The sequence below is a fragment of the Cibotium barometz genome, chromosome 41, assembly GCF_041138505.1.
Source record: "Cibotium barometz isolate CiBa-2024 chromosome 41, ASM4113850v1, whole genome shotgun sequence".
Lineage (NCBI taxonomy): Eukaryota > Viridiplantae > Streptophyta > Polypodiopsida > Cyatheales > Cibotiaceae > Cibotium > Cibotium barometz.
The window spans coordinates 5,254,676-5,272,798 of record NC_141086.1 but is presented as its reverse complement, the minus strand read 5'-3'; the positions used below and the strand labels follow the sequence as shown (position 1 = coordinate 5,272,798).

Below are 18,123 nucleotides of genomic sequence, written 5' to 3'. Positions count from 1 at the left end.
GATTTACCGGACTCCACCGTTACGGTGAGGAAAGGCTCTCAGTATGTTCTTGCAAACCACATGTCAAGGATCCCCAATGGCGAACAACTAGTGCGAGTAGATGATGATTTACCAGACTCCACCTTGTTCCAAATTTGCTATGGGGCAAAGAAGTGGCTCACTTCTTAGCCAATGGCTTACCAATTGATCCTCTCCTCAACAAGGACCGTGCCTGTCATTTCATAAAAAAGGGAGCCCCTTACCAACTTATCATAGGTCAACTTTACAAGCAGGGCAAGGACAAAATCCTAAAACGTTGTGTTAGAGAATACGATTATGTATTCCTCCTTGAACATGCTCACTCTGCTTGTGCTGGGGCGGGCGCTTTGTAGCAGAGATCATTGCTCCTAAGGTTCTCACAACTGGGATATGGTGGCCCACCTTAATGGCTGACATTACTAAGTATGTTAAATGATGTGATGAATGCTAGCATGTAGCAATTCCTCATTTCAAGGATCACATGCCCCTAAACCCCATTGTGTCCTTACAACCATTTGAAAATGGGGCATAGACTTCGTAGGATGACCCATTAGTCCGACAGCCAGATACACTTAAGCCAAATGTATAATTGTTGCCACGGGCTACTGCACCAAGTGGGTAGAAGCTCGTGCAATCTGAAGCTGATGCTCGATCGATGGCTAAATTTCTTTATGAGTCTATAATCACACGCTTTGATTGTCCTCTCAAGCTTGTAAGTGACAATGGAACACATTTCATGAACGAGGTAATCAAATTCCTTTTGCAAGAGTTCCTTGTCACCCATAGGAAGTCCTCCCCTTACTATTCTCTAGCGAATGGCGAAGTTGAAATCACAAACAAAACTCTGTGTACCATTCTCACGAAAATAGTGGAGGCCAGTCGCACAATTGGGAACAAAAGTTGTCAGAAACACTTTGGGCCCATAGATTTTTGTACAAAGCAGTAAACCAATGCTACCCCTTTTAGTTTAACCTACCGTACTGAAGCGGTCATACCCATGGAGTTCTTGGTCTCAAGTCTATGTGTCGTGGTGCACGAGAAACTCATCGAAAATATCTTAAGTTGTCACCTATTCAAACTTGAAAAGCTTGATGAAACCCACCTCTTTGTAGTCTACATCATGATTATAGAGAAGCTTAGGCATAAACAATGGTTTGATGATCAGCTCAAGGACAAACAGATGAATGAGGCTGACAAGGTCTTCTTAATTAACACCAAAATGCACAAGAAAAAGCTCAAGCTCACGGGCTTATGACCTTTCCTAGTCTTTGAGATCACACCACAAGCCGTTGTGCGCATTGAAACACTTGATGGTGTTGAGATGGTTGGTTACTTCAATGGTAGCAAACTTAAACGCTACTACGGCCCTCTCACCGAGGCCACCTTGAACGCCATCTGTTATATGCACATTATGTGTGCATATACTAGGAGGTTAACCCACATTAGGCTTGTGAGCATGGGAGTATGGGAACAAGCTCTAGTGGAGCATGGGTTAGGACTAACCTTAAGGGTTAAGGTTAGGGTCAGGCATCCAAGGGTCACACATGGGAAATGGAGAGTCGGGAGTCACTTGAGGGCCCTCCTATATAATAGGGGCATGGGGCACACTCAAGGGAGACTTGGGGGCTTGGAGGCCAAGGCTATGTTATCTTCAAGCTTAGGCTATGGTCTCTTGATGTTAGCTTGAGGCTAGGTTATGTTATGCTCTCTTGTGTAGAGGATTATAACTACTCACCTACCATTTTACACTATAGCTACATGCTATTGGATTGGAGTTATACCTCTTGATTGTATGGGACATCAAGGTAAAGGTACATACGTGATATATACGATTTCTCAGTAAGTAGTGCAGCCCCTGAGCTATGCATGGTCTATGTGACCTATGCATGCATATGTTTATGCATAGAGCATGTATCGATCACATAGAGCATGCATAGCACATACACATGCTCTATGTGAGCTATGCATACATGTGTTTATGCATATGTATCGATCATATAGAGCATGCATAACGCATACACATGCTCTATGTGAGCTATGTATACATATGTTTATGTATAGAGAATGCATCACTCAAATAGAGCATGCTTTTGGCCTTATGTTTATTCTTTTCCATTGTATTTTTATGCGGCAAGCTTAATGCATAAGGTTTTATACATAAAGCTTGTGCATGAGCTTTATGCATAAGGCATCATGCATAATGTTTTTATGTTTTTTTTAAACGTGGAGTGCTATATTAGAGCATACATAGGCTCTATGCATGCATGCATATAGATCATGCATAGAGCTTAAATCTAGTACATCTCCCATACCCGTAGTGTAGATGACCTTGATTTGCGTAGTGTTTTTGAAGCGTCTATGGCTTGGAACTGACTAAACTCTACGTATAGGGCTAAGCAATTAAGTCTCTTGGGCTTATACCCCATCTTTAATGTTCTAGACACTTCAACTATCCTACAATCACTCATCTCCATACATCCCATTGCCTTTCCTACCCCTCTCACTTCTACTTTACCTATCCCTAACTCTCCATTCTTAATTATTGTGGGAACTATACAAGATATAATTGGAGTTGGATTTAGATAGTTTAACATATTTATTCTTAATTTGCAATGCTTTAAAGTAGTCATACCAATAGTCCAACCGTAATAAGCAGAAGAGACAATAGTGGATTTGTTGCAGTTGACTCCATTTAGTTGTGGATAGACCTTCGAGATACATTTATACTACCACAATATTGTGAGCAAGTATTATTTTCTCTAAAGATTATCGATTAGTACTTTATCTTTTGTAGCATGCACTTAGTGAGAAAAACACTTACTAAAAGAATAACATGTAATTTTTCAACCACCCTTTAAATTTGAAATAGTGGTGCACATAATTCAAGTTGCTCCTCATAGTAAACAATTTTTTTAAGATAGACATGGAGGAGGAAACTACTATTGCATAATCTCCAAGGGAAGAAGTAGATCATACCTTGAATATAAATGAGTTATTAGATCATGAAACCCAAGATTTATAAATTATTAGAGATCACACTCATGATCATAATTAAGAAATTCATGATGATGTCAAAAATCATGATGCTGAACACCACGATGATGTCAGAAATCATGATGCTGAACACCACCATGATGATGATGATGCCTCACCAACTTCCATCAAATCCACTGATAGTATCTCCTCAGATCCTTCTATAGATGCCAATTATTTATTGTGGCCACCACCTCACATATAGAGAATATACAGATAGCATTAGAAATTGGTCTCTTCGGAGCAATAGATATTGTGGAAGATAAACAATCGTGAAGTTTATGTAAATCAATTATTATTAATGTTTTTTTCTCAAAAATTCGATACAAAAATATTTTGTTTTTCAATTACTAATGGCTATACCATCACTTTTACCAAGGCACATACTAACGTATATATTGACACTTTTACCAACGCATATATTGACATCTATACCCATGATAGGGACTGGGAGTTAATCTATCTTTCCTGAAAAAATGAACAATAAAGGGCCAAGCACTTCTCCAATCAATTTTCTTTCTATGTAGGAAGAATTCCAAAAATAGAATTTTAAGTATTCTAAATTCTCTAGAAAATAGATCCTATTAATGGTTCTCTAAGCATGACTCCTAATTTAAGAAAGACACACAAAATAGTAGCAAAGACAAACTGAAAAAAGATACATTGTAAAAAACTCTACTACTGTACTTAAGGAAGGTGTAGGTCATTCTTTGGCCATGTATACAGGTTCCAATATCACAAAGGTTGATGCCTCAAAATCCTATATTTTGATGATACTTTGGAAGGGTCATAGTTGGTGTGTGGCATAAGCACTTGTGAAAACCTATAACATAGTGGAAAAAGTTAACACTCTAAATACAAGAGTTTATTTTCAATCAAGTGTGAAAAGCCCGCTACACAAAAGGACACAAAAGGAGCACATCTCAAGTGGTGTGTCTAGAAAACATCTGAACTGTTGTGTCTAGAAAGAAACTTGAGGAAAGGACTACGGCTAGTGGATGAGCTCTTCAAATTACAAGAGATGTGAGGCCTTTTGTGCGTGTGTATATGTGTGTTGTGCTTTATTTTCTATATATGTTCATACATTACAAAGTTTAGGAAATAATAAATGACAAACTCGGCATCTTTTATCACTCACAAGTCTATGAATGAAGTGGGTTGATTGTCATGTTGTGCACGGGTATGGGCTCTTGATCAGGCTGTGAAGTGCGGTTCACACAACTCCAAACCACAAGGTCAAGGCCCTCTGGTGGTGTGTGAGCTGCATCACTGCTCGCTGTTGTGTTTTGGCACATCAACATGTGAAGGGTACTAGTGTCCTTGCTGCTCGAGGCAATGGAATCACCACTAATAACCCTCTCACGAAGCTTGCTCCCGTTATACCAAGTACCATTATGAGTACAAAAAGCACCAATCAGCTCTGAATCGATACTAATCAACCCTTGATGATGCTGATGTTCATGATGTTTGGCTGCATGAAATTGAACCTCATCTTCCAAGCATGGCATGGTACTACTGGCACTTGGCGGTGGGATCGAGCTTTGCTGGTTGATAATCTGCATGAAATTATCCGGTTTGGTGCACAACCTATCATGAGGATTGGTCAGAGCTATGGTGTGGTTAGTGCTGTTGTTGGAGAAGGGCGCTGCCAGGCCTGTTGATGCTGCATGCGAAGCCTGATGAGCAGCAGCAGCAGCCGCCGCCGCCATGGAGCTGTGCGGGTTTCTGGCGATGGCTTCTGCAGCAGCACTTGTATTGAATCCATGTGGAGTGTTGAACACATACGCATTATTGATAGTGTACGCCGATGCAGGATCTTGGGTGGAGTTAGGGATGGCACTGTTGATAATCTGTGGGGGGCGCTTCTTTCTGAAATGCGAGTGCCAGAAGTTCTTGATATCACTGTCTGTCCGACCGGGTAGATGGGCGGCTATCTTGGACCAGCTGCGATACATGAACACAACAGAGAAACCCCAACACCGGAAAAAAAAATATCAATCTGCCAAACCCTAGAACACTAATGAGCTGCTAATCAACCTTGTTAGTTTGCCAAACCCTAGGACAGAAATTACCGAATCGATCTAAGCAACGGGATTCAGGTTATCTAGATTAGACTTAGGTACTGTTAGGGCTTTTCCGGCCAATAAGCACCCCTGCCATGGGCATCGTTGCATTAATTTTAAGATTAGCGACAGATTAGATTAAGAAACCCTAGAGTGCTTAATTCACAAACCCTAGCATGCCTGATTCCCAAACCCTAGAATGCCTACAAAGGATTAGATCAAAAAACCCTATCATGGCCACTATTAACAAACCCTAGAATGGCCACCATGAGACGAGCTTATCTTAACTCTCCTCCTATGCCAAAACCCTAGAATGCACACCATGAGACGAGCTGACCTTAACTCTTCTCGTTTGCGACGCCCTAGAATGCGCACCGTGTGACGATCATTCAAATAGCCTAGGGCAGCTTGTATTTTGATAGGTAATTTTCCAAACCCTAACCTAGGGCATGTATTGATGAATTATATGTAAAACCGTAAAATGGGTAGTCTGAGAAAATTCAGGTAACCTAGGGCATGTATTGATAGTAAGCCCTGGGTGATTTCATTAGTGGCCATGCAGCTTCATGGCTAAAATTTTGCAGTTATTGTGTATTTTGTGCTGCAAAATCAAGTGGTGGGAGCAAACCTGTTGCCAAAAACCTTCTGAAGATTCACAATGATCAGTTTTTCTTCAGCCGAGAACTTCCCTCGCTTCAAATCTGGCCTCAAGTAGTTGATCCATCTCAGCCTGCAGCTTTTCCCACAGCGCTGCAGGCCTGCAGGAACAAGGAAGAAAAAAACCTTCTTTCTCAGAGTGTATTTAAGAGGAGACTATAAGAAGATGATCAGATATACATAAGTACTATTAGCGACTTCAAGCACAGTGATTACTTGGCTTAATATCAGCTTAATAGGGTTACAATTAGCTAGATCTATGTTGGTTTTGAGCTTAATTTTTACCTGTCTTCTTGGCCACTTCGCTCCAGTTACCAAAACCATGCTGAGACACATACTGTTGCAACTTCTCATCTTCATCAGGAGACCACAAGCGCTTCCTCATTCTGATAGGATATGCTTGCGATCAATTAATCGCAGCAAAGTAGAATCTCCTCACTAAGAAGTTTGTGCAAATCTTGTCAATTGTTCACAGCAAATCATCTGCTGACTGAGGTTCCAACAGCTAATCACCATAACCTGTGCATCTCAAGCAGCTGGTTATCATAACATGTGCAAATCAAGCAGGTAATTATTATAGCATCAAGGAGATTATATCTCTTCCTAAATTTGCTAATTATCCTAGCTTGTATGTGATGGATGGATTGACAATTAGCTTATCCAAGCTTATAAATCTAGCTGCAAGGAGTATTATAGACTGTTACAAATCGGAGGAACGAGTGAAACTACTGTTGTGTTCCGCGCTAGCAGCTTGGTAGGGTCTATTGCAAGCATTGGAGAAAAAATGGAGGCCCCATGGTTGACATGATATGCACAGTGCAAGAAAGGTGAAGCTTGAGAAGGGGAGAGAGAGAGAGAAAAAGAGAACCTCTGTCTAGCGTGAATGAGCTGGGTTCGTAATATCATGTATTAAACCACCTCCAAACGGTGTGAAATATTAATAAAGCAACTTTGATGCCGCACGCAAGTGTTTATCAAAGGTTTTCAAAGGCGCAAGTAAGTGCTTTGACTCTAGCATCCTTCTCCTGTTAGATATATATATAATCTCCTTACTTATTCATATACTCTGTATAAATGCTAGTAGCTCTTTATATGTATATACGTGTGTATATATATATATATATATAATTATATATATAATTGATCTCCCTTTATGTAAATGCTAGCAGGTCTAGGTCTTCTGTATGTATATACGTGTATATATATATTTATTTAAAGAAAATTATTCTAGTTTTTGGTGAAATTCCGAAAATGATCCTCATATTTTCAAAATTCCCAAAATGACCCTACGAAATTACTCAATTGACCTTATTTTTTATTAAATTCCCAACTTGATTCTTATACTTTGGAATTCCTTGATTGAACCCAAGGAAAAAATCATTTGGAAAAAATCAATCTTGAAATACCCAATTTCAATCTAAAAAATCCAAATTATGAGAGTCAATTTGGGAATTCAAGAAAAAGTTAATGCCAATTTTATAATTTCTCAGCATCATTTTTTGAAAATATGAGAGTCATTTTGGGAATTTCACCAGTGAGTAGGGTCATTTTGGTAATTTTCTATATAAATATTTATATCTATATTCATTTATTGGCTCTCTCTCTCTCTACTTATATTTATATATTGTAATTTTCCATATATTTATATTTATATTCATTTATTGTCTCTCTCTCTCTCTAGTTTAGCGCATGTAAACGATAGTAGCGCGGGCGCTCTATGAATTCTCCCTCTCTCTCTCCCTCTCTCTCTATATATATATGTATATATATAAACGTGCACACGAGCGCTGTGTACACTGTGCTTATACAGTGTACACAGAGACCACCTCACTGATGTTACAACTCAAGGCTCTCACTCTCTCTATAAACGCCAGTATCTCTCTATATATGTAAATGGCTCGAGTCGCGAATAGGGCAATTCAAAGCAAAACCTAGGGAAGAGCTCTCTCTATATATATATCATCTACCTCTCTCTACACCCTCTCCCTCTCCCCCATTTAAACGTGCACACGAGCGCTCCCTGTACAACATAGCTCAGCGTCTCACGATTCAAAAAGAAGACAGAGAGATCGTAGCTGCACAATTACATCTTGGCTTCTCTCCCTCCATGTCAACGCTCCTCTCAGACACACTCTCACTCTCTAAAAGGGTACACGAGCGCTCCCTACACACACCTTAACTCATGATTCAAAGAAAAACCTAAAGAAGAGCTAGATAGAAGCATAATCGTCTCTCTCTGTCTCTCTCTCTCTCTCTCTCTCCATCCTGGCTTTTGCTTTCATTCGTGAGCTATTTACACTCTAGTCCCTCTCTCTCTCTCTCTCTCTCTCTCTCTCTCTCTCTGGGTTTTGATTCAACGAAAAACCTAAGAAGAGCTAGATAGAAGCAGAATCGTCTCTCTCTCTCTCTCTCTCTCTCTCTCTCTCTGGGTTTTGCTTTCATTCGTGAGCTGATGAGCTATTTACACTCTAGTCTTTCAATGCTTCTCTCTCTCTCCTATGTTTAGGTTTTGCTTTCATTCGTGAGGTGGTGAAATATTTGTAAAGAATGTAGGGGGCGCTCGTGTGCATGTTTACATAAACATATATGTATATACAGATATGAGAGAGATCATAGCTACACAATGATATCATAGTAATGAGCATTTCAACCCGGCCGTAGAAGGCCATTGCATGGGTGTCCTCTCTCCATCACCCTGCCTTTGCAATTATTTGGCACCTCTAGGCTCGAGCCTTGATGTGAATTCGTTTTAATGATGCGTCATGTCCAAAGTGGATGGTGGTGGGGCAGGTTGTAAGTAAGGTCGGTTGCTTTGCATTTCACTTTGACTACCAACAAGTCTCACTCCCCTTCTTCAAGGCCCCTCCCTACGTCCCCTTCTAGCGTCTCCAAACTTCCAATCAATTAACCCATGCCCACCCTTTATTTCCTTGCACCATCCTTCTATTACCCCCAACATCATGACCCACTGTTCAAAATTATGTGGTGTATTTTCCCTTGTTGGAATTGATGATAAATATCATAAATTTTCATTATATATATATATCACTCCTCTTCTTCAAGGCCCCTCCCTACCTCCCCTTGTTGGAATTGATGATAAAATATCTTACATTTTGATTATATATATATATATATATATATATACATACACACACACACACACATGTATATATACATACAAACATACATATGGAGCATGACCTTTAATTTGATTGATTGAAAATAAAACACTTCTTTAGCACTATTATGATCTTTAGTCACCTTCTCAACTCTCTGAACACAAACTCCTCTTTTTTCCCTCCCCCCTCCCAATGCACACACACACCCTCCCTCCCCCCTTCCTCTTTCTCTTTCACTATTTCTTAACATTTTCAATTATGTAATTACAACATTGTATAAATCTGGCCTCACTTGAGAATTTACACCACGTGAAATTTTTAGTTGGTCTCATGTAGTAATATTTCACCTAGTTGGGTAAAGCTTTAATTAGTGGGTCTATTGTGCTAATATTTCACTTGGTTGGTTTCTAGAGTCCTCGATAAGTTGGGAGTTTTATTGTGGAAGTGAAGACTTTGAGATCTTGAGATTTATAGGCTAGATCTTCTAGTAATATTAGTTGAAGTTGGTGTCTTCAAGATACAATGTAAGCTTTAAACATAAAGCATGTTTGTGGAACTACCTCCTTCCCTCAAATTTGTTGCCTTTTGCCATCTAATTCAATGTCCATGGCCTAGGGTATAACCTTGAGACTACAAAATCTCAAAATAATTCTTTTCATTGTACCCTTGAATGAGTTGCAAGATGTGTGAATTTGGTGCTCTATAGGCTTCAAATGCGAAGCATGTCCATTGATTTGTTTTCTTTTATCATACAATTTTCTAGTTATTTTTATAATCAAGCATTTTAAGAGCACACATTTCCAAAACAATATTATTTTATGATCACATGAAACAATAGTGTTTCATGTGTGAAATGCATTGTTGTTGACTAGGAGAAGATTACTTTAGAGAAAAGCAAAAAGTAAAATTGTCTGCAACAACTTTATGTAGAAAGGACATCTACATTATTACTCATATACACCAAGATAAAAAATTTACATTATTCATGTATGATTTTCCTATACACATGCAGTATAAATCCATCTTTGATGTCAGTACCTACATAATGAGCATTAGTGTTTGTCATAATTATACATGTCATGGTGGTTAAAATGTCAAGATCACTTTTAATAATATGATGGTCTTTATAACCTTGATATTTGAGAAAATTTGCCCAGGATCTCTTCTAAATATAAACTAATCAAAGCAAATGTATGAAAAGATTGCACTAGGTCAAATGCATTAAAATTTGCATTATATCCAACCTTCTTAAGGAAGCCTACTTTAGACCTGTGTTTGATATGTTTCATTCCACATTGTTCGATCTCTACCCTAGTCATTTGGGCTTGATTAAAAGTTCAATGCCAAGTGATCATGTCTATCATGTCTCTTACTTTTTTTAGGCATTGCAAAAAGTATTCTTTTTATTTTTGAATTGCATATGATTTGATATGAAAATTGAGATTTAAAAGTCTCAAAGTAAAAATAAAAAATAACTTCTATTGAATGGGCCCAAAAATTCCATTTGTCTGTGTGGCTCATCAACTAGTACATGAGGTAGCACATGTATTCTTAAGATGGGATCTATTTTATACTAAAGAGTACATTGAGATTCTCACATTTTATACTTCAAAGCATTTATAAAAAAGAAACCATAATATTTATAAACCTTCATAAAAAACTTATTTGCATATAAGAAACAAGTTAGTGTTTTTTCTATGCAACCTTTAAAAAAAAAAAAGCCAACTTGGGTAATCTTCCCAAATTTTCAAACCTTGGATAATGTATCACAAATTGCAAAAACAAATGGCTCTTGTAAGATGTTATGACTTTCTTGTAAAAAAATTTTAAAAGAAATTCATGATACTTTATGTATAGATCTACAATTCTAACATTAGTATAGTTTATCCAACATAACCTCATATAGTTGTGAGATTTTTTTTTACTTTTGTAGGCCCAAAATAATGCAAGGTTTGACAATCAAGTATGGTAAAAATTACCATATGGTAGTGAAACAAGGCTATCATGTATCGTTCATGGTGGAAAACTTTTAGGCTATTATTCTAGCCAAAAATGTGTGAATAAATTATATTTCTCAAAATGTTAGTCAAACAACTTACTAATATAAATAAGAAAATTGAAGTCATACACAACATATCCTCCATTATATTGTAACATAACCTGTATTATAATCAATACACTTTAGTTGGAGTTTAAAATTAGATTTGAGATAGATTTAGTGATATAAGAAAACTTCCTCTTATGCTAGTTGAAGATGTTAGTTTCTCACACAAACTATCAAACGAACCATGTTAGACCATATCATTCCAAATACTACAAAATCAACCCTTTTAGGTAGTAGAATTCCATATAGAATGTTAGTTTCTCATATACTAGTTGAAGTTGTTAGTTTCACACATACAACAAAATGAATCCTTTTAGACCATATCATTCTATATAGGATACATTTTTTTAGTGATGATGAGCATATTATTTTGATACATTATACAATCACATAGATGTGAATGTAGAGGTTAATTTTTTGTGCTCATGAGTATAGTACTTTGATCATTTTTATAGAAGCACATGGACGTGAATGTAGAGTGGTAAATTATTGTTCAAAGTTATGCTTTGATAGCCTATAGATATTAAGAACATTTTTAAAAATTACTGCATACATTTTGTTTGATATAGAGACACATGTGTGTATATATATATATATATATATATATATATATATATGTACATATGTACATATATATATATATATATATATATATATATATACATATATATGCCATCATGTTCTCCCTTGCCATGGCATATACACATACATGCATATGTGTGTGTGTGTGTGTGTGTGTGTGTGTGTGTACACACACACACATGTGTGAGTGTGTGTGTCTATATATATATATATATATGTACATATACACACGTGTGAATGTGTATATATATATGTACATATGTACATATATATATATACACTCACACATAGGTGTGTATATGTACATATATATATATAGACACACACACTCACACATGTGTGTGTGTGTGTGTGTACCACACACACATATGTATGTATGTATGTATGTGTTTATGCCATGGCAAGGGAGAACATGATGGTGCCATGTAGTCATAAAGCATGCACTAACCGCCGAACAATTGGATGCAAATGGTGCAAAGCTATAAAATGCACACGACGTGGAATGGTTGACTTGGAAGATGGGAGATGATGTGAAGAAAAGGCTCTTCGTCAAAGTGAATGTGGGTGATGTTGACAGGTCTAACGCATGGACATGCCATACCATCAAAGGAACTCACTTAACACAGTGCATATTGGGTTTCAGTCAGGAAAAGATCCTACACAAGCGTTGTTTAGAGGCTTATCATGATTTTTTTCATTCTCATACATTCATATGGGATAATTGTACCAAATTATCTCATGTAGGGCCTATGGACCTTGCACAAGCTAGAGCCCATCAATAGACATAATGTAATAGACCTACATCAGGATGATATAACATACTCAATGGATTAAAGACCAATTGGTTGACATGCTTGACATGCGTGACCATTTTGTGGTACTTAGGTCCCCTACAAATGAAGATAACAAGGACTTTTACATGGTGATGTGCAAGAAACCCAAAATATTCCTCTCTGAGCAAGTGAAGGATGGCTGGGGCAATGTGTTTTACATTAGAGACGAAGTCGTGTATGGAATCTATTATGTAAAACTTCCTATGGGTAGCATAAGCAATTATTTCCTACTAAATGATGCAACACTTAAATAATGCATGATGATGCAGTTTTGGTAATCAAGTTCCCAATGTTACAAGTAAAGTATAAGGTTAAAGGCCATAGAACAGTGTATCGTGTCTGCACGGAGGTGCATGAACGAATCTTGGCAAACATTTTGTTGTAAGGTCTACATGACATTGAGGAGAAGTAGATGCTAATCCAAACACTGAGATCATGCTTCCATTTTCTACCATGTTTTTGTATTATTCACATTTTGAAAACATGTGTTGAAAAGATCACACCTTCCATGAAAATGCATATTTTGAATTTTCCTTTTTTAGCTTAATAGTACAAGTCTTAAACTTTGTGGAAACATATATACAATTTAGAAACTCCAAAGCTACTATCCACACAACCACGTAGAAACGTGGAGGGTACAAGAAGTCATAAACAAAAAATGGAAGAAAATTGTTGAATCAATATAATTAATCATTTACTCAAGATAATTGACATAAATAGCAAAACCAACATAATAGTCACTAATTTCAACACACATTATCTAGTTATAATTTTATCCAAAACCAATACCTTCATCCATCATAAATCTCACTTCTCAGACAACACTCTTGCACATTCACAACATATTCATAAGACATATAACTGGAATCTTGGTAGAATGTGCAAGTCTTTCTTATAGCACCCTGAGATATTTGATCTTCATCCAAAGATCCATGGTTTTTAACCTAGTTCTAAGAAGAAAAGTACATGTTTGTAGAGAGATAAGCATCATCTCTCTGAGCCAAAATGTACTGTTGCCTTTGCACCATGGAGGAGGTTGAGATAGGGCAACTATATTGTCCTATCGGACAAAATTTCCCGGCCAAAAATGCGTTTCGGGCGCGTTTGGACCTCCATTTTTCAGAAAGCAGACGTTTTCGAGCACAGCAGGTAAGTCATCGATTCTCTGTAGAACTCTGTTTTAAGAACTGCAGGAAGACAGATTGGCTGTGCAGACACAGTGTGTGCTGCAAAGAGGTCAACAGTTGCCATTGGGTGTATGTATGCATATTGAAGTCACTGGTTGTGACATTTGAGAGTACTATAGTACCGCTCTAGAAAATACAACAGTTTGTGTAGGACAAACCAGAGTGTTGTTTCTGGTAAAATTGTGTGTCTGGCAAGATGTCAAATGATGGCATAACCCAGATTGTGGCTGAGAAGCTTGATAAGAACAACTTCCATGCTTGGAGATTCAGGTTGACGAATTTTCTGATGGTGGGAAATGGCTATTGGGACTACATAGAAGGTGAGCATGAATACCGGACATAAATCCGACTGCTACAGATGTGAAAGAGTTTAAAGACTGGAACCAAGAAGCCAAGAAAGTTATGTATTGGCTCTCCATTAGTATACAGGACACCATGATTGGGCACATTCAGGATGCCAAGTCCCCCAAGGAGGTGTGGGACACCTTGGTAAAACTCTATGAAACAAATACCAAGGCACGTAAGATATAGTTGAAGAATGAACATACTGAGGAGAAAAAGAGCATGTTTGTGAATGACTATGCATTGAAGATAAAGGGTATTTTGGAATCCCTTGCATCTATTGGTGTGTCAGTAGATGATGATGATAAGGTGGAAGTCTGTTTACGTGGTCTCGGGCCACAATACAAGGCGTTCAAGATGTCTATTCAGACTCAGGAAAACATTCCCAACTTTACAGATTTGGTGTCTATGCTGATTATAGAAGAGAAGAGCTTGGGTGAAGACCAACAGTCTTCACAAAACAAAAACAATTCAGAGCAACACGCCTTCTACACAAGTTCACGTAGAGGACGAGGTAGAGGAGGCCGTGGACGCGGTCAAAGAGGTGGCCGAACAGGTAATCAAAATTATGGCCAGCAGCAGCAGCACAACAACAACAGTCCCAGAATACACAACAACAACATTAACAACACACAGGTGGAAGAGGCAAATTCAGATGTAGGGGGAGTCAAAGAGGACGTGGAAATTGGCAAAGGCAATATAATGATGCACGTGAATGCTTTTATTGTGGTAAGCCTGGACATGTGCAGGCTGAATGTTACAAGAAGCAGGTTGACATGCAAAATGGGAAAGTGCAGCAGAACAACTATGCATCCTCAAGCAGAAACAATGAGGATAATGAAAGGTTGTCTGTTATGCAGCATGTCGTGAATGCCATGTCTGAAAATGTTCAAGCAGCACAAAAAGATGATGTATGGTATGTGGATTCAGGTGCTTTGAACCACATGACAAGTCATGGGGAGTGGTTCAAGGAGATGAAAAACCTTGAACGACCAGGTTTTGTGGAAACAACAGGGGATGACACTGCTCATCCGATTGCCCATGTTGGAGATGTGCCATTGTCTATGCAGGATGGTAAAGTGAAGTATCTTGCAGATGTACTTCACGTTCTGAACATAACAAAGAATCTGGTTTCAGTTGGCCAGATGATTGAGCAGGGTTTGCAGGTTCGGTTTAACCCTGATGGTTGTTATGTTGAAGACTTTAAAGACAAGTGCAGGTTGGTTGCAAAAGGCAATAGAGTGGGCATAATGTTTATGTTGAATGTAGACATGCCTAAAATGAGTGCTGTGATGTTTGCAAATGGTTCAGGAATTGTTGTAGACACATACATTTGGCATAAAAGAATTGGACATGTGAATGTGCAAAGAATGAAGTCTATGCAGACTAAAGAAATTGTGGCAGGGCTACCAAAATTTAAAGTGGAAGGTATGCAGAGAATATGTGAAGCATGCCAATTTGGAAAGTAAACAAAGCATGTATTTCCATGTAACAGATATGTGAGCAGAAATGCACTAGATGTTGTGCATTTAGATGTATGGGGTCCTACTACGAAAACCATGTCTATGGGAGGCTGCAGGTACTATGTGACATTCATTAATGACCACACAAGGAAAGTGTGGGTATATTTCATGAAGGAGAAGAGTGAGGTGTTCACTCACTTTCAGAATTTTAGAGTTTTGGTTGAAAAGCAAACAGGGAAATATGTAAAGTGCCTAAGGTCAGATGGAGGGGGAGAGTACTTCTCCAATGAGTTCTCTGAATTTTTGAAGAAGAATGGTATTCGGAGAAAGTTTACATGCAGATACACTCCACAAAGCAAAATGGAGTTGCTGAGTGAAAAAATAGGCACATTGCTGAGATTACGCGAGCATTGATGGAAGAGAAGAATATGCCGCATAGCTATTGGGCTGAGGCTATTTCTACAACAGTATACATCATGAACAGGACTCCAACTGTAGCCATACATGATGTAACTCCAGAGGAGAGGTTTACTGGCAGAAAACTTGATTTGTCTCATCTGAAAGTTTTTGGATGCATTGCATATGTGCATGTGCCAGATGAGCTGAGAACTAAGCTGGATCCAAAAGCTGAAAAATGTGTGTTTATTGGATATTCCCTTGAGCAAAAGGGATACAGGTGTTATAACCCTGCTACACGTGAGTTGAGGGTAAGCAGGGATGTCTTTGATGAGATGAGCAGCTGGTATGCTGCTGAAAAAGAAGCTGTTGGGGCTGATGTGAGTGGAAGTGTGGTTGCACAAAATGCAGGTCAGCAATCACAGTCTTTGAGTGGACCAGGAGAGTCCTCATCTAGTGGGTAAGTTGATAGACCATGGAGTGGCAGGTTGCGTCATAATACCAATCCTGCAAATGTGATTAGTACCTCACGTAAAGGAAAAGAGAAAGTGGTTGAGCCCCTTGGTATGCCTGACATTTCTAAAGGGCATTCTCATGTTGATGGAGAGTCTAGTGGCTCAGAGATGAGCCTTGATGAGGATCTTGGGATCCCAGCTATGAGAACACCTGGTGTAAAGAAGGCTATGGAAGCCATGAATGAAAAGCTGCGAAGATCTGGAAGAGTGAAAAACCCTGTGCAGAGGTTTACCTATGATGGTTATGTGGCACATCACTATGCATATATGGCAAAGGTTGTGCAGGTTGTAGAGCCCACATGCATTGATGAGGCTGTTGGAAATGTGTGTTGGGAGAAAGCTATGGATGAGGAGATGGATGCACTATATGGAAATGAGACTTGGGATTTAGTGCAATTGCCTGAAGGCAAGAAAGCCATTGGATGCAAGTGGGTTGTTGCACGGAAACCACATTTGGATGCATTGAGATGCATCCAAATGTGAGGTCTACTTTGCATTGTGGACTATTTTATGAGACTGGGATAGAGATATGTGTACATGGGTACACAGATGCTGATTGGACTGGTAGTATCTCAGATAGAAGATCTACTAGTGGCTTCATAGTACATTACAGTATATATCATTACACAATCCCACTACATGCATTTACAACAATGAAATATATTTAAAAATAAATCATGAGATAATTAAAAGACAACATATACAATAGAAATGTCATCAATTTAGAACGATACAGTGATGGATTGGTTAGGGTTCAATCTCATCTTCAATAAGATCCATCCTGGCCAAACAATCAACATCAATATCCATTTGATCAATTTGTAAGGCTACGATTAAATTTATTCCACTATCAATATTCTGTCCATTGATAATGGTATCGATGTCCTGATCATCCTCATCAACATCACCATCATCCTCAATGGTTGGGTCATTCTCATGATCATGAGAAATGGCACAATCATCCTCAATATCATGATCATCTCTTATCTCTTGATCATCGATCACAACATCTTCATTGGCATGTTCGACATCATCTTCATTGCGGCTTGTTACATCCTCCATATGCTCCATATCAGTGAATGTATTATACATCACTTTGGAACGTGGTGCAATAGGGATGACGTACCACCATTTAATGTCATGCACCATTGGCAGATAGATAACCTACTCAAATACACATATTGCAGTAATTAATTAGCATATCAAAAGTCAAGGGGTACGCGAGCTTAGATATATATGTACATGAAACACATTAGTAAAAAAATGCATACATGCTCACATTGTTGTGGCAATACGAGCCTATCTTTCTTTGTTTGCCAAAACTTTGTAGAGTCAATAGTTACATAGCCACTTGCATGGCGTTTTATCGTTGCATTAGGCCCTTTTTCCACCACGTTCATTTGCCATTTGACATCCAAAACATACACAAAGAAGCGACGAAAGTCAAGCCTAAATATGTCTTGGATTGTGCCACAATAATCATCCATTTTTCCATTAGCTCTCTCAAAACTACTAATGACACTGCAATCTTGTGTATTCCTCTTTTCATCAATTCTTTGTGTTCGAAAATGCTTGCCTTCACACCATATAGCATTGAACAAAGTGCACTGGACCAAAATAGAAGCAATATTTGTGTAAGCAATGTGAATAACTATTAAAAGCAAATCACTTTACAACTAATGCAAACATTAGTTCTATGTACCTTTAACATGCGTCCTCGTGCATACTCCCATTCTTCCGCCGTGATATGCAGCCCCTCGTTGCTCTCTGCTCTCTCCATTTCCTCATGCAACCAATCAACATGGATATCA

The 18,123-nt window shown here is 38.3% G+C and overlaps 1 protein-coding gene across 1 annotated transcript; it reads right to left on the bottom strand.

Moving 5' to 3' along the window:
* Positions 1-3,730: 3,730 nt before the first annotated feature.
* On the bottom strand, positions 3,731-6,691 carry LOC147614626 (uncharacterized). The gene is made up of 3 exons (XM_086779706.1): positions 6,057-6,691; positions 5,743-5,872; positions 3,731-4,995 (listed from the first exon to the last, which is right to left on the bottom strand). The coding sequence occupies exons 1-3, from the start codon at positions 6,154-6,156 to the stop codon at positions 4,194-4,196; spliced, it is 1,032 nt and encodes a 343-aa protein (XP_086635832.1). The 5' UTR covers positions 6,157-6,691; the 3' UTR covers positions 3,731-4,193.
* Positions 6,692-18,123: the final 11,432 nt, after the last annotated feature.